The 25686-nt window shown below is 46.2% G+C and overlaps 1 protein-coding gene across 1 annotated transcript in view; it reads right to left on the bottom strand.

Moving 5' to 3' along the window:
- Positions 1-533: 533 nt before the first annotated feature.
- LOC144124646 (uncharacterized) overlaps positions 534-25686 on the bottom strand; it is a 42859-nt gene continuing 17706 nt past the window's right edge. Inside the window, exon 2 of the mRNA XM_077657452.1 lies at positions 534-1887. Coding sequence (XP_077513578.1) covers positions 1519-1887 — 369 coding nt within the window. The 3' untranslated portion in view covers positions 534-1518. The remainder of the gene's footprint in view (positions 1888-25686) is intronic.

Consider the following 25686-nt stretch of genomic DNA (forward strand, 5'->3'; position numbering starts at 1 on the left):
TTCGCTTCTACCTCGTCAGCAATGTCGTTTATGAAGAGAACGAAGAGAATTGGGGCTAAAACAGAGCCCTGTGCTACACCGGAAAGGATTGGGGGAGTATCTGAAGCGCGGTCGCCGAGTTGCACGAACTGGCGACGGTTGGTTAAATAATTGGCGATCCATTGGACTACTAACCCAAACAGATGAATTTTGATATCGGCAACCGTTTAATGCAACATGGTCGTATATACAGTGTGATGAAAAAAGCGCTCAAGTATATACGAAAACTTCAACTACAGACCTTCCTTTTCTATTTCACACATAACCGTAACTAAATTGTTTAATCTGGCTTCTTTAAACTTATAATGGTACGGGAAATAAACAAAAACAGCTTCATTTCAGTGTGGCATTGGATGCACCTTCTTTACTACCAATGCTAGTTACACGGGTAAGTAGAACTTCTATTTGGGCTAGATGGTTCACTGTACTCGAGGAAGGAAAACAGTAGCGCCGAAAAAACTCCCAAACAGCAGAAGAACGACGTAGGACAAGCGTTAACTTCATCTGACTTTATTCTTCGAAATGCGAGCAAATATACAAAAAATCTAGGCATGCGCAGAAAGAAATCTCACGCGCGATCGACGAAACCGTTCAAGACATGAAATCTCGGCTTTAAAAAGGATTGCAGATGTATCGCTGAGACAACCTTTTCCTCTTTTTCTTATGTGGTATGCATCTAAAACCTCAAAGAATTTCATTTCAAAGAATTCAGTTCACTTTCATTGTTCTTCACACACAATTTCTTTCACTCACGCGTTGAGGTCCAAAACACACACAAATGCACAAGTACGATTGTCTTCCTCGAGAAGCACATATAACAGTAATCGTTCGAAGATTGCGCACGGCTGAGGTCAGAGGAAAGATCGCCGTCTTCCAGCTCTGAAGGAATGAAGTGAATTGGTTGCTCCTTGTGACGCTTGTGAGGCCCGATTCGCCGCATGACACGTGCGTGTGGGAGGGCGTAGTTATGCCTTCGCAGGTCGTTCTTGAATGGCGGACGGTGCTTGAATATGCACGTTGGAATGAGTTTCAGTGCCGCATGTTTTTTTCCCTGTCATCTGCAGCAGTCATGCAAATCAGTCTTCACAGACGTTGCCGCACCTTCTTAGTCGGCTGCACCAGGTGTGGAGCTGTTCTTAAGGATGGTCCGACACAGTGGACCAATTTTTGCCGAAGGGTGCCGCGCACTGAGTTTTAGGTAATTCTTCGTTATCCGCGTCGATTCACCAAACTTGCTCATGGTTTCTTGCTTCAAGAATTCGAAGGTTCGCGGTTACACCAGTGACGCGTTCGTATGCACCGTCCAAAGGGCATTCTCAGACAATTTTTTAGGCAATACAGGGGATATGCTGTGTGACTTTCTGTGCGTCACACATTCTGATTTCGCGCAATTCACCGTTTTTCGCTGATAACAGCAGCTGTTTGTCAACGTGGTGGCGCCCCAGTACTGCTTCCGCGAGCGGCAGGCGCGGCATTCGGTCAGAGGTGTCGGTGCCAGCAGGCCTTGACGAGTGCCAGCAATAAGCACGCTGCGGCCAGGCCGAGCAGCGCGGCGCCCACGATCGTGGTGGGCACATCGTAGTAGCCGGCCAGGCTGCTCCGGCGAGGCTCCAGCTTGAGCGAAAGCGCCAGCATGACTCCTCCGCCGGCCAGAAAGAAGGCACCGACGGCCAGGAACACGCACGACCAGCCGACCATGCGGTCGCGAGGCGCGTAGCCGTCTTCGGAGAGGACCTTTAGCAGCCCCGGGTCGTCGCCGCCCCGGTCCTCCTGCAGGTGGCGGCAGTCCAGAACCACCTCTCGCACAGGCCCCACTTCGACCATGGTTATCTCGTCCCTGGACGCCCTCTGAAAGGAGCAGCGGAGGCAGGCGTTCAGCATCGAACAGTCAAACACTTTTTTTCCCAACAAGTGCTGCATTATTGCTGAAATCATAGGTAGCCATGAGAAAGAATATCCACATTTTTTTTTTGCTGTCAGAAGCTTGTGCTGAGAATTAAGTTAAGGTGGATTCTGCTGTCTCTATACATCAGTCTTATCTTTGCCTGACGTCAGCGGCTGCTTGGTCAAACTGCGCCAAAGGTTAATCTATCTGATTATTGCTGCGTTTTTCTGTTAGATAAACAACGTATGCCATCGCAGTTTCTTTTGCAGTTATCAGTTATTGTCTGCACGAAGATCAGAACGTACTCTCGCATTACTCCTGCGCTTCTCTCCCCTGGCCTTCTACCAGTCAGTATTGCGGCGGTTACCTCGTGTCTTGTCGGCTACGTTGGCCGCCGCGTTAAAGTAACGTCATTACGTTTTGGCAACAAGGCGACAGCTCTAAAAATAAAAATGCGTACTTTTTTGCCTATGCTTTCTGCGGTTTCTCTAGTCGAGATGGTACCAGCTCAACTATATTAGCAAAAGGTATATTTCCAGAGTACATATAGTCATAAAAAAATTTCGTATGAGTTTTTTAAGCTCGAATATAAACATTATTGCTTTCCTGCCTCTGTACGATGATAACAGAAACTCCTTGAGATCAGACACCTCAGACTGGACTTTACGGTGAAATAAGTGAGCTCAGGGCTCCATTGAAGAAATAAAGAATAGAGGAAACCGTTTAATTTAGGAGCCCAAATAAAGCGCTCAGGAGATCTTGCGCCTTGATGGTCAGTAATCATTGTGCCTTGCCAGAACCCGGCTCTCAACCCGGACAAAATAATAGGCACAAAGTTTCGGACGTCATACGTATGCAAGGAGCTCTGTTGCCTGCTGTTCTCTGTTTGCAGGGTTAATGGAGAGTAAAAAAGTGCTGAAGAACGACAGAAAGAAGGCATGCGTATGTCGCTGGCATGATTGCCTCGAGACTCGGTTCCACGTTTCTTGTCGCATTTTCAGCCTCGGGTATTCGCTAAATGTATCGTATAGCCCTCGTTTCGCCCGTTGCATATCTGTGGCCAGTAATTCGAAGGAATTCATATCGAACACTGATGACCAGCTGTTATGGTCCAAATAGTTCGATAACATTATAGGCTTGGGTCGGCTTGATAATGGTAATGGAGAGCGCCTAAGGCCAGCGCAATGGTCGTAATCTGAGCTGACTGCGCTGTCGTTGAAATTGGGCTTAATGAGGTGACGTGGATGCCAAGACACATTTGCTGAGCAGATTTACAGCGCTGCATTGGATGGGTTATACAAAGGGTTATACAAAATTAATTTCAGCGTCAACTACGTAAGAGCCCAAAATCGGAGTAAGAATCCAAATTGTCTTCGTAACAATCTAAAATCTAGCAGCTGGGAAATGAACTCCAGAAAGAAAAGCGAAATAATCAACACTTTCTAAAGCAGATAAACGCATGATGTGCACATTGATAACATAAGCACAGCGTCAGGAGCAGTTCACGTCCGTCCTTTTGAGACTGCGCACACGTCCAACACTTTCTTCTGTGGCCTTATCCAGCGTCCAGTCGACGCCTGTCTTTCACCTTCCTTTCGTGGCCCACAATCATTTTGCTTGTCTCTAATCACTGCCAGGAAATTAAAATTACTGCTTTGGAATTAGACAACTACGGCATGGGCTTACCGGCTTCACCATAACGATATTAAAGGGTTCGCCTGATCGCATATCTTTATGCCGAACCTGAGAGGCTGCGTTTATTTCTAATATGCTCTCTAACTTTAAACTATTAATACACGTCTAGCTCATGGTTCCGTTCTCACCCCGCTCCTATTATGAATTCATATTATTGATATACCAACCTGCCTCGCTAAAATATAACTCTTCCTCTACCCCGCTGATGCTACTATACATTAGCTACTGATGAGTCTATTAACTCATTGAAAATAAAGCTCTCTACTGGTTTTAATAATAATTTATTCTGATATCATCGAAACTGCTTACGAATTAACCTTCCCAATACAACATTCATGGCATTTAACTCCATTCGCAAGGCTCCAGCACACATTCCATCACTCACTTTGAACTCGCGTTCCATTGAAACACCTGCTCATTGCACTTTTTTTTTTGCCGTCACCTTAGACGAAAGTATTATATGCACTGGTTTACGTTTGGCAGGCTTTAAGGTCCTAAAGCGACTTAGGCTATGAGGGACGCTGTAGGTGAGGGCTCCGGATTATTTCGACCACCTGAGGTTCTCTAACGTACGCCAACATCGCACGCTGCACAGGCCTCTAGTATTTTACCTCCATCGAATTCGACCTCCTAGGCAGCGATCGGTCAGCAGCCGAGCGCCATGACCACTGAGCCATCGGAGCGGCTCTTAGACGCACTAAGCACATGTCGGGCATAAAACAAAAATCTGCTTTCGGTATTAGAACTTTACTATAAGCTGGTCGTTTTCGCAGCAAAATTACATTTACTGTCCATTCACTACGCGATCATTCACAGTAATTTTACTTCCTACGTCGCATCGTGGAGAAACACACATCGAATCTAACTCAACATCTTCAAAACCAGGCCACACGCATAATAACTTACAGTTCATACTGCGGTGACGCACTCTCACTTCTTCACGATCAAAACATTTTATCAATCGCTTCATAATTACTTTTGATCTCAGCGTCCTAGTTTTCAGAGCTATGCGCAATGCCATGCCCTCCAATGCAATCAACAGGCAGGCGCTCATCAGTACTAGTCAAACAAGATTTGCCAGAGTCAACTGTTTTTTCATTGCAACCGTTCTCACTGCGGGAAGCACATGACTCTTTTTGAATTTTTGCTTATTCAGAATAACCTGCCTTCTCATGTCAAACAATCGCCATCACTGTTTCGTTTCAAACACAATTAAGCCGTTACCCGTAGTAATGTACAGTTTTAGCAGTGCGTATTTGCGCTTCCGCTCTCGTCAGCCGGCAAGCGGGAGCGCTACTTAGCATGCGCCAAACGCTCAGGACCGTTTCACATGCTGCAACTCGAACGAAAACAGTCGGCCTAGGCGGTGACGCCGCAGTGCGATTTTCAGTCACTGCTTTCACATGCAACACCGACACAGCGAATTGGGTCGGTGGGGCAGGCAAGGTTTTCATAGGCAACCCATTTTAAACGCGACAGAAACGTCACACGGAATGTGTTGATGATTTTATGACCAGCGTATTTTTAGATGCAAGGGAATATTTCGCATGTTTTGATTAGAAAAAAAGTTTTGCTTCCACCGCGGCAACAGATCCCACGTGATCCCACGTCGCACGCCGTCTGGGCTCTCCACGTTGGTCAGTCGCAGAGCGAACACAGCGGCACTGCGAATGAATTCCAACCGAACGGAACTCTGTCGCAAGCCGTCTGCGACTAGACAGACGGCCCTCTCCAGTTGGAGACCGACAGAATTCGCAGCGTCGCGGGAGAAAATCGCATGCATGCGAAACGGGCCTCAGACGGGAGCGCGCGAGCGGACCGGCACTTCCGCTCCACTCGTACGCAGTGCTAGCGGAGCGCGGAACGGCGCGATGAGCGTCGCTCACGCACAGCCATCTTGTCTTGCGATTGCTTGCTAGTTCAACATGGCGGCCGGATCAACAGACGCTGTCGCATGTGCCGCAACCTCCGCAGGACGCACAGGCGTCTCTAGTCGCAAACCCCGAAAAAGGTTTAGCGTAGATGCAGATTTCTGCCTTTTGCGCGAGCTGGTTGCGGTAAACATATTGAACAACTCCTTGCGTTTGGGAGCAAGTGCGCAGAAATAACAAAATTAACGAACATCTGTTCAAAAACAACGTATGTCTTTAAATTCATGTCGTATAAAATGTTTACGAGCAAAAATATTTTTTTGAAGTGCGGCGGAAAATAAAGCAGTTTCTTTTTTTAGTGCCTGGTTCCGCTTTTTGTCACCAGGTAGTTCTTCCTGTAGCTCGGCTTTTGATGAGTTAGGATGACATTGATAAGCTAGCAGGACAGGCGAGATAATTATTTTAGGCGACATGAATGCACATATAGAAGACCTGGATAGGTACACAGATTCGACAGGAAGCATGCTGCTGGATATGTGTGACAGGCATGATTTAGTTGTATGCAACAGTACCGAGAAGTGTGAAGGGCTCACAACATGGGAGACGGGGAGTCTGCACTCGACGATACATTATGCACTAATGTCACAGAGGATGTATAATAGGATAGGGGTAATGAGCATAGATTAACATGCTTCCCGAAGTCTAGGTAGTGACCACAAACGTATCAAGTTGAGTTTCAGAAGGGAAACCAATGTAGGATTTAAGCGAGCTAAACAATCAGAGGGGAATTTGTACTCATAAACGCAATTGGATGCAGCAGCTAAAAAATTGAGAAAGAAATTTTTGAGGATAATGAAACAGAATGGACTTATACCAAATTAACTCGATTACTTGAGCTAGAGCTAGCTAAGGTGCGAGTCAAGCCAGAAGGGAAAGGACGCAAACCCAAGAGTTGGTGGAATGAGGAGGTCAAGAAGGGGATAGAGAAACGTCATGAAGCTTCCAGAGAACACAGATATTCCAAGAAGAGCGGGGAACCTGAAGCTGAAGTAGAGAGAAAATGGGATACCTTCATAATGTGTAGAAAGGAAGCATCCTATTTGATTAATTAGAAAATTAGAAGAAAGGGTGCCCAGTGGATGTCAAAAGTAAATAAAAAGGATAGAAAAGCAGCTCAGAAATTCTGGAAACATATAAATACAAAGAGTGATACGACTAGGCTAGAGCAAAGTTATTTGTTTCAGATCAGGGCATTAGACTAGAAGGGGATGAAGCAATGAAACAAATAGGAACAAGGATGACAGAAAAAATCAAAGAAAGAATTATAAAAGACAGACTTCAAACTTGGGTGGAGAACGAGGGGGTGCTAGGAGAGCTGCAAAATTGCTTCCGGAAACAAAGGAGGTTGAAGGACAATCTGTTTTCATTGACACAGTGTATAGAGATTGCTGAAAAGGAACACAGGCCCCAATGGCTAGCATTTCTGGATATTAGGGGAGCCTACGACAACGTTAAAACGTTAATCAAGAGTATGTGTGGGACATACTGGGCACACTGGATGTGGAGGATGGAGTAATTAATCTTTTAATATATATATATATATATATATATATATATATATATATATATATATATATATATATATATATATATATATATATATATATTAAGGAGGCCAACAGTCAACGAAACTAAGGTGCATAGGGGAATGTTTTCTATTTTTTTTATTAATTTTAATGCCAATCAATTGGTTTTAAAGAAAATTACTTATAAACCAGCAGAAAAAACAACCATGCCGCCGGTGGGATCCGAACCTACGACCTCCGAATATCGCGTCCGGTGCTCTTACCAACTGAGCTACGGCGACGGCTGTCCAATCTGCTGCTTTCGTGGGTATTTATGTTTTGCGTGTAAGCGAACCTTGAGAGTGTTCACCAGCGCCACCCTCGTCCATAGCGGTGGACGTAGCACGTCCTGTAATACCGCAACTGTGACGTAGAACGTCATCTAACGGTGAGGGCGGAAACTGTGCGAGAGCCCTCTTATACTACCTATGGCATCAAGACTGCCAGAACCGAGACCCCCGTTAAGCTATTAGCAGACAAGGCAAGTGAAATAAGGGGCTCGTTTATCAAACATATTAAGGAGGCCAACAGTCAACGAAACTAAGGTGCATAGGGGAATGTTTTCTATTTTTTTTATTAATTTTAATGCCAATGAATTGGTTTTAAAGAAAATTACTTATAAACCAGCAGAAACAACAACCATGCCGCCGGTGGGATCCGAACCCACGACCTCCGAATATCGCGTCCGGTGCTCTTACCAACTGAGCTACGGCGACGGCTGTCCAATCTGCTGCTTTCGTGGGTATTTATGTTTTGCGTGTAAGCGAACCTTGAGAGTGTTCACCAGCGCCACCCTCGTCCATAGCGGTGGACGTAGCACGTCCTGTAATACCGCAACTGTGACGTAGAACGTCATCTAACGGTGAGGGCGGAAACTGTGCGAGAGCCCTCTTATACTACCTATGGCATCAAGACTGCCAGAACCGAGACCCCCGTTAAGCTATTAGCAGACAAGGCAAGTGAAATAAGGGGCTCGTTTATCAAACATATTAAGGAGGCCAACAGTCAACGAAACTAAGGTGCATAGGGGAATGTTTTCTATTTTTTTTATTAATTTTAATGCCAATCAATTGGTTTTAAAGAAAATTACTTATAAACCAGCAGAAAAAACAACCATGCCGCCGGTGGGATCCGAACCCACGACCTCCGAATATCGCGTCCGGTGCTCTTACCAACTGAGCTACGGCGACGGCTGTCCAATCTGCTGCTTTCGTGGGTATTTATGTTTTGCGTGTAAGCGAACCTTGAGAGTGTTCACCAGCGCCACCCTCGTCCATAGCGGTGGACGTAGCACGTCCTGTAATACCGCAACTGTGACGTAGAACGTCATCTAACGGTGAGGGCGGAAACTGTGCGAGAGCCCTCTTATACTACCTATGGCATCAAGACTGCCAGAACCGAGACCCCCGTTAAGCTATTAGCAGACAAGGCAAGTGAAATAAGGGGCTCGTTTATCAAACATATTAAGGAGGCCAACAGTCAACGAAACTAAGGTGCATAGGGGAATGTTTTCTATTTTTTTTTATTAATTTTAATGCTAATCAATTGGTTTTAAAGAAAATACTTATAAACCAGCAGAAAAAACAACCATGCCGCCGGTGGGATCCGAACCCACGACCTCCGAATATCGCGTCCGGTGCTCTTACCAACTGAGCTACGGCGACGGCTGTCCAATCTGCTGCTTTCGTGGGTATTTATGTTTTGCGTGTAAGCGAACCTTGAGAGTGTTCACCAGCGCCACCCTCGTCCATAGCGGTGGACGTAGCACGTCCTGTAATACCGCAACTGTGACGTAGAACGTCATCTAACGGTGAGGGCGGAAACTGTGCGAGAGCCCTCTTATACTACCTATGGCATCAAGACTGCCAGAACCGAGACCCCCGTTAAGCTATTAGCAGACAAGGCAAGTGAAATAAGGGGCTCGTTTATCAAACATATTAAGGAGGCCAACAGTCAACGAAACTAAGGTGCATAGGGGAATGTTTTCTATTTTTTTTATTAATTTTAATGCCAATCAATTGGTTTTAAAGAAAATTACTTATAAACCAGCAGAAAAAACAACCATGCCGCCGGTGGGATCCGAACCCACGACCTCCGAATATCGCGTCCGGTGCTCTTACCAACTGAGCTACGGCGACGGCTGTCCAATCTGCTGCTTTCGTGGGTATTTATGTTTTGCGTGTAAGCGAACCTTGAGAGTGTTCACCAGCGCCACCCTCGTCCATAGCGGTGGACGTAGCACGTCCTGTAATACCGCAACTGTGACGTAGAACGTCATCTAACGGTAAGGGCGGAAACTGTGCGAGAGCCCTCTTATACTACCTATGGCATCAAGACTGCCAGAACCGAGACCCCCGTTAAGCTATTAGCAGACAAGGCAAGTGAAATAAGGGGCTCGTTTATCAAACATATTAAGGAGGCCAACAGTCAACGAAACTAAGGTGCATAGGGGAATGTTTCCTATTTTTTTTATTAATTTTAATGCCAATCAATTGGTTTTAAAGAAAATTACTTATAAACCAGCAGAAAAAACAACCATGCCGCCGGTGGGATCCGAACCTACGACCTCCGAATATCGCGTCCGGTGCTCTTACCAACTGAGCTACGGCGACGGCTGTCCAATCTGCTGCTTTCGTGGGTATTTATGTTTTGCGTGTAAGCGAACCTTGAGAGTGTTCACCAGCGCCACCCTCGTCCATAGCGGTGGACGTAGCACGTCCTGTAATACCGCAACTGTGACGTAGAACGTCATCTAACGGTGAGGGCGGAAACTGTGCGAGAGCCCTCTTATACTACCTATGGCATCAAGACTGCCAGAACCGAGACCCCCGTTAAGCTATTAGCAGACAAGGCAAGTGAAATAAGGGGCTCGTTTATCAAACATATTAAGGAGGCCAACAGTCAACGAAACTAAGGTGCATAGGGGAATGTTTTCTATTTTTTTTATTAATTTTAATGCCAATGAATTGGTTTTAAAGAAAATTACTTATAAACCAGCAGAAAAAACAACCATGCCGCCGGTGGGATCCGAACCCACGACCTCCGAATATCGCGTCCGGTGCTCTTACCAACTGAGCTACGGCGACGGCTGTCCAATCTGCTGCTTTCGTGGGTATTTATGTTTTGCGTGTAAGCGAACCTTGAGAGTGTTCACCAGCGCCACCCTCGTCCATAGCGGTGGACGTAGCACGTCCTGTAATACCGCAACTGTGGCGTAGAACGTCATCTAACGGTGAGGGCGGAAACTGTGCGAGAGCCCTCTTATACTACATATGGCATCAAGACTGCCAGAACCGAGACCCCCGTTAAGCTATTAGCAGACAAGGCAAGTGAAATAAGGGGCTCGTTTATCAAACATATTAAGGAGGCCAACAGTCAACGAAACTAAGGTGCATAGGGGAATGTTTTCTATTTTTTTTATTAATTTTAATGCCAATCAATTGGTTTTAATGAAAATTACTTATAAACCAGCAGAAAAAACAACCATGCCGCCGGTGGGATCCGAACCCACGACCTCCGAATATCGCGTCCGGTGCTCTTACCAACTGAGCTACGGCGACGGCTGTCCAATCTGCTGCTTTCGTGGGTATTTATGTTTTGCGTGTAAGCGAACCTTGAGAGTGTTCACCAGCGCCACCCTCGTCCATAGCGGTGGACGTAGCACGTCCTGTAATACCGCAACTTTGACGTAGAACGTCATCTAACGGTGAGGGCGGAAACTGTGCGAGAGCCCTCTTATACTACCTATGGCATCAAGACTGCCAGAACCGAGACCCCCGTTAAGCTATTAGCAGACAAGGCAAGTGAAATAAGGGGCTCGTTTATCAAACATATTAAGGAGGCCAACAGTCAACGAAACTAAGGTGCATAGGGGAATGTTTTCTATTTTTTTATTAATTTTAATGCCAATCAATTGGTTTTAAAGAAAATTACTTATAAACCAGCAGAAAAAACAACCATGCCGCCGGTGGGATCCGAACCCACGACCTCCGAATATCGCGTCCGGTGCTCTTACCAACTGAGCTACGGCGACGGCTGTCCAATCTGCTGCTTTCGTGGGTATTTATGTTTTGCGTGTAAGCGAACCTTGAGAGTGTTCACCAGCGCCACCCTCGTCCATAGCGGTGGACGTAGCACGTCCTGTAATACCGCAACTGTGACGTAGAACGTCATCTAACGGTGAGGGCGGAAACTGTGCGAGAGCCCTCTTATACTACCTATGGCATCAAGACTGCCAGAACCGAGACCCCCGTTAAGCTATTAGCAGACAAGGCAAGTGAAATAAGGGGCTCGTTTATCAAACATATTAAGGAGGCCAACAGTCAACGAAACTAAGGTGCATAGGGGAATGTTTTCTATTTTTTTTATTAATTTTAATGCCAATCAATTGGTTTTAAAGAAAATTACTTATAAACCAGCAGAAAAAACAACCATGCCGCCGGTGGGATCCGAACCCACGACCTCCGAATATCGCGTCCGGTGCTCTTACCAACTGAGCTACGGCGACGGCTGTCCAATCTGCTGCTTTCGTGGGTATTTATGTTTTGCGTGTAAGCGAACCTTGAGAGTGTTCACCAGCGCCACCCTCGTCCATAGCGGTGGACGTAGCACGTCCTGTAATACCGCAACTGTGACGTAGAACGTCATCTAACGGTGAGGGCGGAAACTGTGCGAGAGCCCTCTTATACTACCTATGGCATCAAGACTGCCAGAACCGAGACCCCCGTTAAGCTATTAGCAGACAAGGCAAGTGAAATAAGGGGCTCGTTTATCAAACATATTAAGGAGGCCAACAGTCAACGAAACTAAGGTGCATAGGGGAATGTTTTCTATTTTTTTTATTAATTTTAATGCCAATCAATTGGTTTTAAAGAAAATTACTTATAAACCAGCAGAAAAAACAACCATGCCGCCGGTGGGATCCGAACCCACGACCTCCGAATATCGCGTCCGGTGCTCTTACCAACTGAGCTACGGCGACGGCTGTCCAATCTGCTGCTTTCGTGGGTATTTATGTTTTGCGTGTAAGCGAACCTTGAGAGTGTTCACCAGCGCCACCCTCGTCCATAGCGGTGGACGTAGCACGTCCTGTAATACCGCAACTGTGACGTAGAACGTCATCTAACGGTAAGGGCGGAAACTGTGCGAGAGCCCTCTTATACTACCTATGGCATCAAGACTGCCAGAACCGAGACCCCCGTTAAGCTATTAGCAGACAAGGCAAGTGAAATAAGGGGCTCGTTTATCAAACATATTAAGGAGGCCAACAGTCAACGAAACTAAGGTGCATAGGGGAATGTTTCCTATTTTTTTTATTAATTTTAATGCCAATCAATTGGTTTTAAAGAAAATTACTTATAAACCAGCAGAAAAAACAACCATGCCGCCGGTGGGATCCGAACCTACGACCTCCGAATATCGCGTCCGGTGCTCTTACCAACTGAGCTACGGCGACGGCTGTCCAATCTGCTGCTTTCGTGGGTATTTATGTTTTGCGTGTAAGCGAACCTTGAGAGTGTTCACCAGCGCCACCCTCGTCCATAGCGGTGGACGTAGCACGTCCTGTAATACCGCAACTGTGACGTAGAACGTCATCTAACGGTGAGGGCGGAAACTGTGCGAGAGCCCTCTTATACTACCTATGGCATCAAGACTGCCAGAACCGAGACCCCCGTTAAGCTATTAGCAGACAAGGCAAGTGAAATAAGGGGCTCGTTTATCAAACATATTAAGGAGGCCAACAGTCAACGAAACTAAGGTGCATAGGGGAATGTTTTCTATTTTTTTTATTAATTTTAATGCCAATGAATTGGTTTTAAAGAAAATTACTTATAAACCAGCAGAAAAAACAACCATGCCGCCGGTGGGATCCGAACCCACGACCTCCGAATATCGCGTCCGGTGCTCTTACCAACTGAGCTACGGCGACGGCTGTCCAATCTGCTGCTTTCGTGGGTATTTATGTTTTGCGTGTAAGCGAACCTTGAGAGTGTTCACCAGCGCCACCCTCGTCCATAGCGGTGGACGTAGCACGTCCTGTAATACCGCAACTGTGGCGTAGAACGTCATCTAACGGTGAGGGCGGAAACTGTGCGAGAGCCCTCTTATACTACATATGGCATCAAGACTGCCAGAACCGAGACCCCCGTTAAGCTATTAGCAGACAAGGCAAGTGAAATAAGGGGCTCGTTTATCAAACATATTAAGGAGGCCAACAGTCAACGAAACTAAGGTGCATAGGGGAATGTTTTCTATTTTTTTTATTAATTTTAATGCCAATCAATTGGTTTTAATGAAAATTACTTATAAACCAGCAGAAAAAACAACCATGCCGCCGGTGGGATCCGAACCCACGACCTCCGAATATCGCGTCCGGTGCTCTTACCAACTGAGCTACGGCGACGGCTGTCCAATCTGCTGCTTTCGTGGGTATTTATGTTTTGCGTGTAAGCGAACCTTGAGAGTGTTCACCAGCGCCACCCTCGTCCATAGCGGTGGACGTAGCACGTCCTGTAATACCGCAACTTTGACGTAGAACGTCATCTAACGGTGAGGGCGGAAACTGTGCGAGAGCCCTCTTATACTACCTATGGCATCAAGACTGCCAGAACCGAGACCCCCGTTAAGCTATTAGCAGACAAGGCAAGTGAAATAAGGGGCTCGTTTATCAAACATATTAAGGAGGCCGACAGTCAACGAAACTAAGGTGCATAGGGGAATGTTTTCTATTTTTTTTATTAATTTTAATGCCAATCAATTGGTTTTAAAGAAAATTACTTATAAACCAGCAGAAAAAACAACCATGCCGCCGGTGGGATCCGAACCCACGACCTCCGAATATCGCGTCCGGTGCTCTTACCAACTGAGCTACGGCGACGGCTGTCCAATCTGCTGCTTTCGTGGGTATTTATGTTTTGCGTGTAAGCGAACCTTGAGAGTGTTCACCAGCGCCACCCTCGTCCATAGCGGTGGACGTAGCACGTCCTGTAATACCGCAACTGTGACGTAGAACGTCATCTAACGGTGAGGGCGGAAACTGTGCGAGAGCCCTCTTATACTACCTATGGCATCAAGACTGCCAGAACCGAGACCCCCGTTAAGCTATTAGCAGACAAGGCAAGTGAAATAAGGGGCTCGTTTATCAAACATATTAAGGAGGCCAACAGTCAACGAAACTAAGGTGCATAGGGGAATGTTTTCTATTTTTTTTATTAATTTTAATGCCAATCAATTGGTTTTAAAGAAAATTACTTATAAACCAGCAGAAAAAACAACCATGCCGCCGGTGGGATCCGAACCCACGACCTCCGAATATCGCGTCCGGTGCTCTTACCAACTGAGCTACGGCGACGGCTGTCCAATCTGCTGCTTTCGTGGGTATTTATGTTTTGCGTGTAAGCGAACCTTGAGAGTGTTCACCAGCGCCACCCTCGTCCATAGCGGTGGACGTAGCACGTCCTGTAATACCGCAACTGTGACGTAGAACGTCATCTAACGGTGAGGGCGGAAACTGTGCGAGAGCCCTCTTATACTACCTATGGCATCAAGACTGCCAGAACCGAGACCCCCGTTAAGCTATTAGCAGACAAGGCAAGTGAAATAAGGGGCTCGTTTATCAAACATATTAAGGAGGCCAACAGTCAACGAAACTAAGGTGCATAGGGGAATGTTTTCTATTTTTTTTATTAATTTTAATGCCAATCAATTGGTTTTAAAGAAAATTACTTATAAACCAGCAGAAAAAACAACCATGCCGCCGGTGGGATCCGAACCCACGACCTCCGAATATCGCATCCGGTGCTCTTACCAACTGAGCTACGGCGACGGCTGTCCAATCTGCTGCTTTCGTGGGTATTTATGTTTTGCGTGTAAGCGAACCTTGAGAGTGTTCACCAGCGCCACCCTCGTCCATAGCGGTGGACGTAGCACGTCCTGTAATACCGCAACTGTGACGTAGAACGTCATCTAACGGTGAGGGCGGAAACTGTGCGAGAGCCCTCTTATACTACATATGGCATCAAGACTGCCAGAACCGAGACCCCCGTTAAGCTATTAGCAGACAAGGCAAGTGAAATAAGGGGCTCGTTTATCAAACATATTAAGGAGGCCAACAGTCAACGAAACTAAGGTGCATAGGGGAATGTTTTCTATTTTTTTTTATTAATTTTAATGCCAATCAATTGGTTTTAAAGAAAATTACTTATAAACCAGCAGAAAAAACAACCATGCCACCGGTGGGATCCGAACCCACGACCTCCGAATATCGCGTCCGGTGCTCTTACCAACTGAGCTACGGCGACGGCTGTCCAATCTGCTGCTTTCGTGGGTATTTATGTTTTGCGTGTAAGCGAACCTTGAGAGTGTTCACCAGCGCCACCCTCGTCCATAGCGGTGGACGTAGCACGTCCTGTAATACCGCAACTGTGACGTAGAACGTCATCTAACGGTGAGGGCGGAAACTGTGCGAGAGCCCTCTTATACTACCTGTGGCATCAAGACTGCCAGAACCGAGACCCCCGTTAAGCTATTAGCAGACAAGGCAAGTGAAATAAGGGGCTCGTTTATCAAACATATTAAGGAGGCCAACTGTCAACGAAACTAAGGTGCATAGGGGAATGTTATCTATTTTTTTTTATTAATTTAATGCCAATCAAATGGTTTTAAAGAAAATTAATTATAAACCAGCAGGAAAAGCAACCATGCCGCCGGTGGGATCCGAACCCACGACCTCCGAATATCGCGTCCGGTGCTCTTACCAACTGAGCTACGGCGACGGCTGTCCAATCTGCTGCTTTCGTGGGTATTTATGTTTTGCGTGTAAGCGAACCTTGAGAGTGTTCACCAGCGCCACCCTCGTCCATAGCGGTGGACGTAGCACGCTATGGACGAGGGTGGCGCTGGTGAACACTCTCAAGGTTCGCTTACACGCAAAACATAAATACCCACGAAAGCAGCAGATTGGACAGCCGTCGCCGTAGCTCAGTTGGTAAGAGCACCGGACGCGATATTCGGAGGTCGTGGGTTCGGATCCCACCGGCGGCATGGTTGTTTTTTCTGCTGGTTTATAAGTAATTTTCTTTAAAACCAATTGATTGGCATTAAAATTAATAAAAAAAATAGAAAACATTCCCCTATGCACCTTAGTTTCGTTGACTGTTGGCCTCCTTAATATGTTTGATAAACGAGCCCCTTATTTCACTTGCCTTGTCTGCTAATAGCTTAACGGGGGTCTCGGTTCTGGCAGTCTTGATGCCATAGGTAGTATAAGAGGGCTCTCGCACAGTTTCCGCCCTCACCGTTAGATGACGTTCTACGTCACAGTTGCGGTATTACAGGACGTGCTACGTCCACCGCTATGGACGAGGGTGGCGCTGGTGAACACTCTCAAGGTTCGCTTACACGCAAAACATAAATACCCACGAAAGCAGCAGATTGGACAGCCGTCGCCGTAGCTCAGTTGGTAAGAGCACCGGACGCGATATTCGGAGGTCGTGGGTTCGGATCCCACCGGCGGCATGGTTGTTTTTTCTGCTGGTTTATAAGTAATTTTCTTTAAAACCAATTGATTGGCATTAAAATTAATAAAAAAAATAGAAAACATTCCCCTATGCACCTTAATTTCGTTGACTGTTGGCCTCCTTAATATGTTTGATAAACGAGCCCCTTATTTCACTTTCCTTGTCTGCTAATAGCTTAACGGGGGTCTCGGTTCTGGCAGTCTTGATGCCATAGGTAGTATAAGAGGGCTCTCGCACAGTTTCCGCCCTCACCGTTAGATGACGTTCTACGTCACAGTTGCGGTATTACAGGACGTGCTACGTCCACCGCTATGGACGAGGGTGGCGCTGGTGAACACTCTCAAGGTTCGCTTACACGCAAAACATAAATATCCACGAAAGCAGCAGATTGGACAGCCGTCGCCGTAGCTCAGTTGGTAAGAGCACCGGACGCGATATTCGGAGGTCGTGGGTTCGGATCCCACCGGCGGCATGGTTGTTTTTTCTGCTGGTTTATAAGTAATTTTCTTTAAAACCAATTGATTGGCATTAAAATTAATAAAAAAATAGAAAACATTCCCCTATGCACCTTAGTTTCGTTGACTGTTGGCCTCCTTAATATGTTTGATAAACGAGCCCCTTATTTCACTTGCCTTGTCTGCTAATATATATATATATATATATATATATATATATATATATATATATATTATATATATATATATATATATATATATATATATATAATGGTAATAGAGTGCCTATAAAATGAGAGAAAAATGTATCAGGGCCTATAGAGATTAGCGGGGGCTTAGGCAAGGTTGTCCTCTATCTGCTTTGTTGCTCATGTTGTACCTGCAAGGGTTGGAGACCTAGCTATAGAGAGGAGCGGACTAGGCTTCAACCTCTCTTTTTTCAAGCAAGGGGAATGGAATAAACAGTGATTACCAGGACTAATATACTCCCATGATATAGTGCTAATGGCTGACAACAAAGAAGATTTGCAGCAGTTTATAGACATTTGTGGTACAGGGGGAGATAAATTAGGTTTCAAGTTACGGTCAGGAAAAATCTGCAGGCATGATATTTATTGATAAGGGCAGCGAGCATAGAATACAGGAGTTCACGCTAGTGGTAGTGGATGAGTACAAGTATCTCGGGGTGTGGATAAATAACTGTGCTGAGTATCTGACAGAGCATGAAAAATATGCAGTGAATAAAACTAGTAGGAATGCAGCTGTCATGAAAAATACGGCACTGTGGAATTACAATAGGTATGAAGTGGTAAGAGGGATCTGGAAAGGGGTGATGGTTCCTACCCTGACTTTCGGCAATGCGGTCCTGTGCATGCGACCAGATGCTGAAGCAAGGTTAGAAATCAAACAATGGGGCGTAGGGAGGCTAGCTTTGGGAGCACATAGCAATGCACCAAATCAGGGGGTACAGGGTGATATGGGATGGGCGTCGTTCGAGAGCAGAGAAGCTCGCAGTAAGATAGCATTTGAGGAGCGATTGTGAAAAAAATGGGGGAAAAGCAGTGGGCTAGGAAAGTTTTCAGATACCTGTACATAACGAATGTTGACACGAAATGGAGAAAGCGAACTAGAAAATTGACAAGCAAATATCTGGACATCAGTACGGGGGCAAATCAGCAATTATCGGTTAAGAAAAAGCCTAAATAATTAGAGAGAGCTCTGTGGAAAACAGGGATGCTGACGAAATCGGCTTGAAAGCATACAGGATCTTTAAGCAGGAAATTGCGAAAGAAAACATCTATAATAATTGTAGGGGAAGCCTTTTGTTGCTTGAGTCCAGGATGGGAATTTTGAGGACTAAGACATATAGAGTCAGGTACCACGAGATAGACACGTTCGGCGTTGCGTGCGGAGAGGAGGAGGAAATGGCTGAACACTTGATACTTTTTGTAAAGGGTTTCACCCAACAGTGGAAAGCAGTGGTGCTGATTTATACAAGGCGTTGGGGTTTAAAGACAGTGAAGGGAAAGTAGATTTTAAGCGGGCGAAGTAACCAATCGAAGGTTATCTGACTGGTGGCTAAAATCAAGACAAGAGTAAAATTTCACAAGTCATGGCTAGGTGGCTTGAAGCACTGCCCGATTCAAAGGGTTCAGCTTTATCCATTCGTCCGTCCGTCCGTCCGTCTGCTTCCGCTTAGCTCAGAAGCAGTTTGACAGCCGACGCTCCGGTAAGCCCAGCGGGTACCGTGAGCGGAGCGGAGGCGCAAATACGTGCCGCTAAAGCTGTCTATTATAGGTTTATACGGCTACCAAAGGGTTTCTTTAGCTACGTATATCGGCTAGTTGATATTCCATACTACAATTTTTAACGTGTGTGTCGAGACGCATTACCAAATTGCGCAACTTTTATTTAAGTCACTCTCGCTGCACAATCGTCGTATGAATGTTCCAAGTTCCATTTTTCTTATTTGCCTAGGTTTATTCGCTAGTCTTGGTTCCTTTTAGCTTTCTATGTTTTTCAGTATTATTCGGTGAAATTTTTTACATTCGCTCATAAGAGGTCCCGTTAAATCCTTGACTTCTGAGACCTCCTTCTGTATGGTCAAATACAATACCTATCTTATGTGAATAAACATCCTTGACGGAGATGGGCCTTTGCCTGCTGAAGGCGGGAGGACTGAAGTGCTAGTGTCATTCCGGGTAGAATACAGTCCTGAAGACGACGGGGATGAGGCCGAGAAGTTTGCTCGTAACAATCGACCCATGTATGGCGTTTAAAAGTTGAATGACTCCACCAGTGTTCCACATGAAAGCGACTGAGTGGCGCGGCGGGGCGAAACATTTCCAACTTGTTGGAACTTCGTCGCTCTGGCCGCCCGAGTCGCCGCGGCCTCTCGAAATAAGCCAGAAATCGCGAGCGTTTTCGATTGCGTGGGAACCGATGGCTGTAGGGAAAGGGGCCAGCAAGGAGCGGACTCACGACAGGTTGGCAACAGAATGACCCCGCGAGCCGCTTTCGGTCTTCGGTTTCTGGAGGCGTGAGAAGAAAGTAGGGGTGGGGGGTTGGGGGCAACGGTCGTTTACTTGCTGCACTACTTGGTGCAGTGACAAAGCATGGTGACGAAGGCCAGCCTCTTTCTCTTACCTTCCTAGACTTGGCTGCATAGCCACAGGAAGTTGTCCGCGAGTTGTCAGAAAGTTCTCTTGCGGTTTCTCAAAATCATTTAGCATCAATGTGACACGCTCTTTTCCCAAACTTCCGGTTCGAAATGTTCCAGCGATGGTGCCTGTTTTTTTATTGATTGGACTATAAGGAGCAATTTACTTCAAACTTTCAATCTCTTTTTTCGGTGTGAAGATTGTAAGAACGCAGATTTTCTTAGAAACATGTATATTCACTCTTCAAATCTATACTTATGCTTCTTCGCAGCCTTTGGAGTCGCGTGTTCTCCAGGACGACTGGAAGGTCACAAATCAAGTAATCCTCATCGTCCAAACAATTTCATTGGTCAGCGTGCAACGCAAATTTTTACAGCACGTCATATAGTTCCGCGATGTAAATTTTTAAACCGTCATCAACATGGCATCTGGTCGATTCCCTCAAGCGAAGTTCAGGTTCTCTATTTTGTCAGCGACTTATTTTATGTTTTTGAACGTTCAGCCATTATCGACACCATTTTCATTCACTTCTTTGAGACACCTGGCACTGTATGCCACAGGTGTCTCAAGTGGAGTGCACTGGAATTTGATCTTAACGTCATTAAATAGACAATGTCTTCTTCAAATAATCGTACTCAGTTAATATCTGTTTACGAGTGTAGTTTTCCTGCATGGCCTGTAACCTCTGTCGCTTCTCAAGAATCCCTCTAGTGGCCTGTACTTCTCGTTTGACGATACAAATTTTCTTCACGTATAAGCTTTGCCAGCGACTATGGCAGTTATTGCAAAATCATGACTCCAGTTCATCGTACAGCTGTGATTTCTGAGTGCGAAGTAATCATAGAGACTGAATCTGACCTTATCAGTGGATCTTGCGAATAAGGTGTCGTTGAATTTCGCCCCATCGCTATTAGGCGGAACAGTGAAGATGTAGTGACGACGTACATTGTCCTGACATTTGTGCAAACATGTCTTGTGGAATCCGCAAATGCAGCATCCATTTTTGGTCAAATGGGATCTTGCATCCCGAACCCTCTAAAGTGTATAAAACGCGAAGCAATTATATGGACAAAGTATACGGCACGTCCAAGAAACCTTGCACTAAGGGCGAGGTACACGACAGTAGGATGGAAAATTAACCCCACGCGAATGTCATGAGATACCGTGAGGGCCCGGCTGAGGAGGCCCGGAATCTGAAGATAGGTGCCACCGACTTCGATCCAGAACGAAACATACGTGAAGACCCAGCACTGCGTGCCGTTGAAGCAGAGGAAAACACAAGCCTAAGGAGGAATGCAGGCCTTCACGATGAACCTTCAGGAGATCCCACTTGGGTGTAGTTGCCCAGTCAGGTGAAAATCGCTATATTTATTTTAAATATTTACTTTCACATACTAGTGTCATGCCGATCTTTGGTCACAGATGCCCTCATGCCATAAAGATATATCATCACCATACTTTCATGTTCTTGTAAATGTTCTCGCAGACTTTTCTTTTTTTAACTGTTCGGTGTTAAATTGGACCCACATAAGAAATAACCAACACATGCCCTCCTAAACATGCGCAAGAAAAAGGGTTGGCGAAGTCTTGCTGCTATTAAGGATTGCAACGAAATAATGTTTGGGATGCACGGTGAATGTGCGACTCGAACAGCGCCAGCGATGAAAGCTCTTCGACCTGCTCTCCATTTGTAATGTGTGCCTTTTTTTTCTTGTTTCACAACTAGGGACTGAATATATTCCTGCGATATGAAAACATCCGTTTTCGCCCAGAGCGCAAGCGAAAAAGCAGGTGGGAAACGCTGACAGAATGAAAAGTCGAGTGACTGATGCCGTGCGTTTCTTCGGTGCTTTATAAATCGTGCTGGATTCCCATATCCGGTCTTTGATAGAAATGCACTAGGGAACATAAATATGTAAATTTGCTTTTGGTCCTTCGTATGTACTGAACCGCTGTACAGTTTTGCTTTCTTGTACTTTTGTTCTTTCGTTCTTTTGTCAGCGGTCACATTTCGTAAGGACATGAATCTCGCATGGTGGAACATGATTGCAGCCCAGCTTACACTACCAGTACTAATTTGCCGCATGTAGGAAAGAGTATATAGTAAGATTAGTCATGAATGTGGCACGAAATTTATACGATATATTCCAGTATTTTGCCTATTGTAAACTTCACTCTGCTGCCGCTCAACTAAGTTGTTGCTGGAGCTCAGTATGCTTTTTCACTTTGAAAATGTAAAAAGAAATTTTGATATGGATGGCACAAGTCTTCTCGAAAAATATTCATATAATTCCCAACTGCTTCCGCAACACCCAGTTGCACATTATAATGATCCTCATTGTAACAGGTGGCGCTGTTTGTTTTTAACGCATATCGATGGTCTGTCTTGTGCTACACCGAACTGACAAGCTGTTTGTGGCGTGTGAGAGGTTGTCACTCTGTGCACCAGCAGCAGAATCGCAAGCCGATAACGATTGTTTCAATAATCCACTAGTTCAAGAACTGCGGACATATCAGGCAATGAAGCCCTGCGCGGTTTACACTCCACACGCGTTTTGCAATGGAAGCTTTTGCAACGAGCGCATTAGGTTGCGCGAAGTTCTGCTGAGGAATGCCGTCAAGCTCTTGATGGCAAACAGAAGGGAAGCATCTCCCAGTGTTCCGCCTACCTTTCCCTGTCTAAGGAGTGGGAGATGATTCAGCTAAAATGCCAAGATATAACCAAGTTGTCGTTAGTAGACAAGTATTAGTCAGCGTTCACATGAGCTGTCGGCCGATCGATTACCCGCAGCCTAACCCAGTAAATGGTGCAGTCTTTTGTGTAACTCAAAAATGCCCAAGGGGCGGGAGTGAAGCGTCATTACGCTAGCCAACGCTTCGACAAGGTGACGTCTTCTTCGGAGGAACGAAGACAAGTCCTCTTGTCCAGAGTCTGGGTAGCAGACTGAGGCTTCCCTTGGCCATCGTGTGTGATCAATTATTATGGCAGAATTACCAGAAAATGACGCAAGGTGAAGCTTTGCATCTTTTGTAATGATATTGTTAACTGGCAGGCCAGCTCAAATCAAGCGCATCCTTCTCGATCGAAGTTATGTTGACATGGCCATTAAGCATATCTCCAGCTGTCTATGGCGAATCCTCTAAGCAGCAGCCATGCTCAGCTGTCAAACTGTCTTTGAATAAAAATACTCGCCAGGCACTCTGGCGCGCATTTAGAGGAAGCGCAACAGATAGGAGCCGACCTCATTTTTTTTAAACAGGCAGCTAGCTGCGCAAACACAGGGAGTCTCATGGCGGAAATTGATACATCCGCAATATTGACGACCTTGAGAAGGGATGACTGGCCGCGCCATTGACCGGGGGAATCCACGTGTGGGGAATCTACGCGCAGAGCATCTGCCGAGAACAAACAGAGCTGTCTGTAGCGTTCTGCGAATATGACTGGCTCCCTTTCGACAATCACACGGCCAACAGCTGCATCCGCAATGACAGACAAGCTTGAGGTGCACTGTCGTCGCTCTCTCCGTGAGCCAGCTGTGCGCGTTCCTATGAAGATAGAAAAAAAAAACTGACGCCGTGTGTACAGCAACGTTACGCAAAATTCAGATACAGTTGGTGCACACCTGGAGTGGAGTTAGTTCGGCAGTCGGAAACGCCTATTGCAGCGCAGATTTGCAAGCCGATGGCAATGCTGTGAGGTCGCGCATGGCGGAACCACACATATAATTGCACTCGCAGCAACTGTAAACAGCGGGTGGTCTTTGAACTCGTTGGAATATGCCTGCATGGCTTCGTCGGATTTCGCTTGCCGTCGACCCCTCCTTGCATCGGCCTGTGCAATGGCCTATGCAATGTAGGGTCTTGACGCTCATGCGGTTTCTCATTTGGAGCTCGAAGGGCAGAGAGGGCTCCCCCTTTCAGTCTCTAGCATGTCGCAACGCCTGTGGGGCATCAGTGTGTAATATTGCGGGTTTTTCCATCATATCTGAGAGAGCAAACGCCACGCAGCCGGTGTGCCCACTTGCCCCATACGAGGCTTAGGAATGTCCATGTCATTCATTGTGCTTCTGTTTCCTTAAACAAGGAACGCTTGCGAGGGCGAAAAGGAAGTATCAGTCACGCATTCGCGGAGTGTTTCATTTGTCGCCAAACATCTGCAGTGCTACAGAGCTCCTTGCAGTCCGGTAACGACCGTCGCGAGTGAAGGAGGAAGCACGCACTGTGCCGTTCCACCAGGAAATCGAACCACGGGCTGAAAGATACACGGTGAAAAAGCCGACTGCTATTTCTTCGAGCGTGATAAGTGGTCGCCGCGGTAACACCAAGAGTTCGCTATATCTGAAGCCCCCATTCCAACTTGCTCAAGGATCCCTTCAGCTGTGAATCGGGGCATCGTGACCGCAGAAGAGCGACTCACCTATCGATGCCTCATCGCCGCAGAGCGGCACAGTGATCCGACAGTCGAGCGGGCGCGTTGGCCATCGAGCGAACCGGGAAGACGGTTGGAAACGAAGCTCGTCCCGCAGCGTCGTCGCATCGCGGAACTAGTCGCGCTGACATCAGCGGAACGCCGCTGTTGCAGCCTCGCCTTGCGTGGACGTTGGCAGATGACGGCCTTGCGTCGCATTAAACCATGCGCTCTTGACAATGTCAGCGTAACTTTCGCAATGAACACACGTACCCGGCTGTGCTGATATTGCGCATATCTGGGAGCTTGTATCCCACAGAATGCGCCTTCAGCTGGGGCCCCTCTTAGACGCGGTAAAAGAGGAGAATAAATTTCAAAAAATGCAAGGCACAACAGTTTTTTCGCTCGCGGTTGCGCTGCACCTTCGACGTGTGTGTGCTGTGTGAACGGGTCTGCTTCGCCGTAATCATGAGCGCACAAGGAGAGACGGATACTTTTATGTTGGCGGCACAGAGACTGGTTCCCTGGTACTGCATTATTATTCTTCCTGTCCGAGTTACCGAAACCTGAAAAGGTGCTGAATTGTGCAGGTTGATGCAGAGTTTTAATGTGTCGAAACTACACTAAGAGAAACGAGTCCTGGTCAAAGCAAGCACAAGCGTGTGTGGTTGGTCTGTTTCGTTTTTGTCCCCTATTTTCGCAGACTGGGCATAAAAGAAATGATGCTCTTAGGGCCACTTCAGAGAATATTTAGAACTTTTGGCAATTTCGAAGACACATTTTGCGTTTGTTACAAAGCTCGTTCTTTACTGTAACTAAAACACTTTGCGTCTCTTTGACATCGGACGTGCGCTGCTTGAGAATAGATCATTCTGGTTCATAATCGCGTCGTGCTGTCGCCCTGTCTTTCCTATCAGCGCCCAATACACAGAGCTCAGCTTTGTTCTACTCAAAATACTCCCTCAAGAGTCGAAGTTATCTCAAGCGCTTTCGTAACAACGGAAAGCCCTCACCTGCTCGCATTTCTGTCCGCTCAGAAATCACGGACGCCCGAATTGATGACAGTCCACTTAACTTCTGAAAATAAAACCATTACCAAAGCTCAGTTTCCTCTATCAGACGATCTTTTCTTAAATTCAAATATAGCTACAAAAGAGACTTTCTCTAGGAATTTTCATGTCATTCAAATCCCGTGGGCTCTGGATGAAATACTGTAGAGCGAAATCCTAGTAAAAAGGTGAGGATGGTAGCGCAGGAAAACCCTGTGCAAGTCTTTTGTGGTGTTGCGCGGAAGTAGCGAGAAAACCATAATAGGCGCAAGAAAAAAAGAAAGGACAGAGAAGAAATTAACCAGCACTACTCCCAGTTGTTAACTGAGAAGGCCAGAAGCCCGCCTGACAACCGAATCCGGACAAAGGGACAATGCTATTGAGCCACCAACTTGTGTATGGAATTCCTGTGTGGTAGGTTTATTACAAAACTTTCTGGCACGCGACACTCGTTAAAGTACCTCAGGCAGTTAATTTTATT

This window comes from Amblyomma americanum, chromosome 3, assembly GCF_052857255.1.
Source record: "Amblyomma americanum isolate KBUSLIRL-KWMA chromosome 3, ASM5285725v1, whole genome shotgun sequence".
Lineage (NCBI taxonomy): Eukaryota > Metazoa > Arthropoda > Arachnida > Ixodida > Ixodidae > Amblyomma > Amblyomma americanum.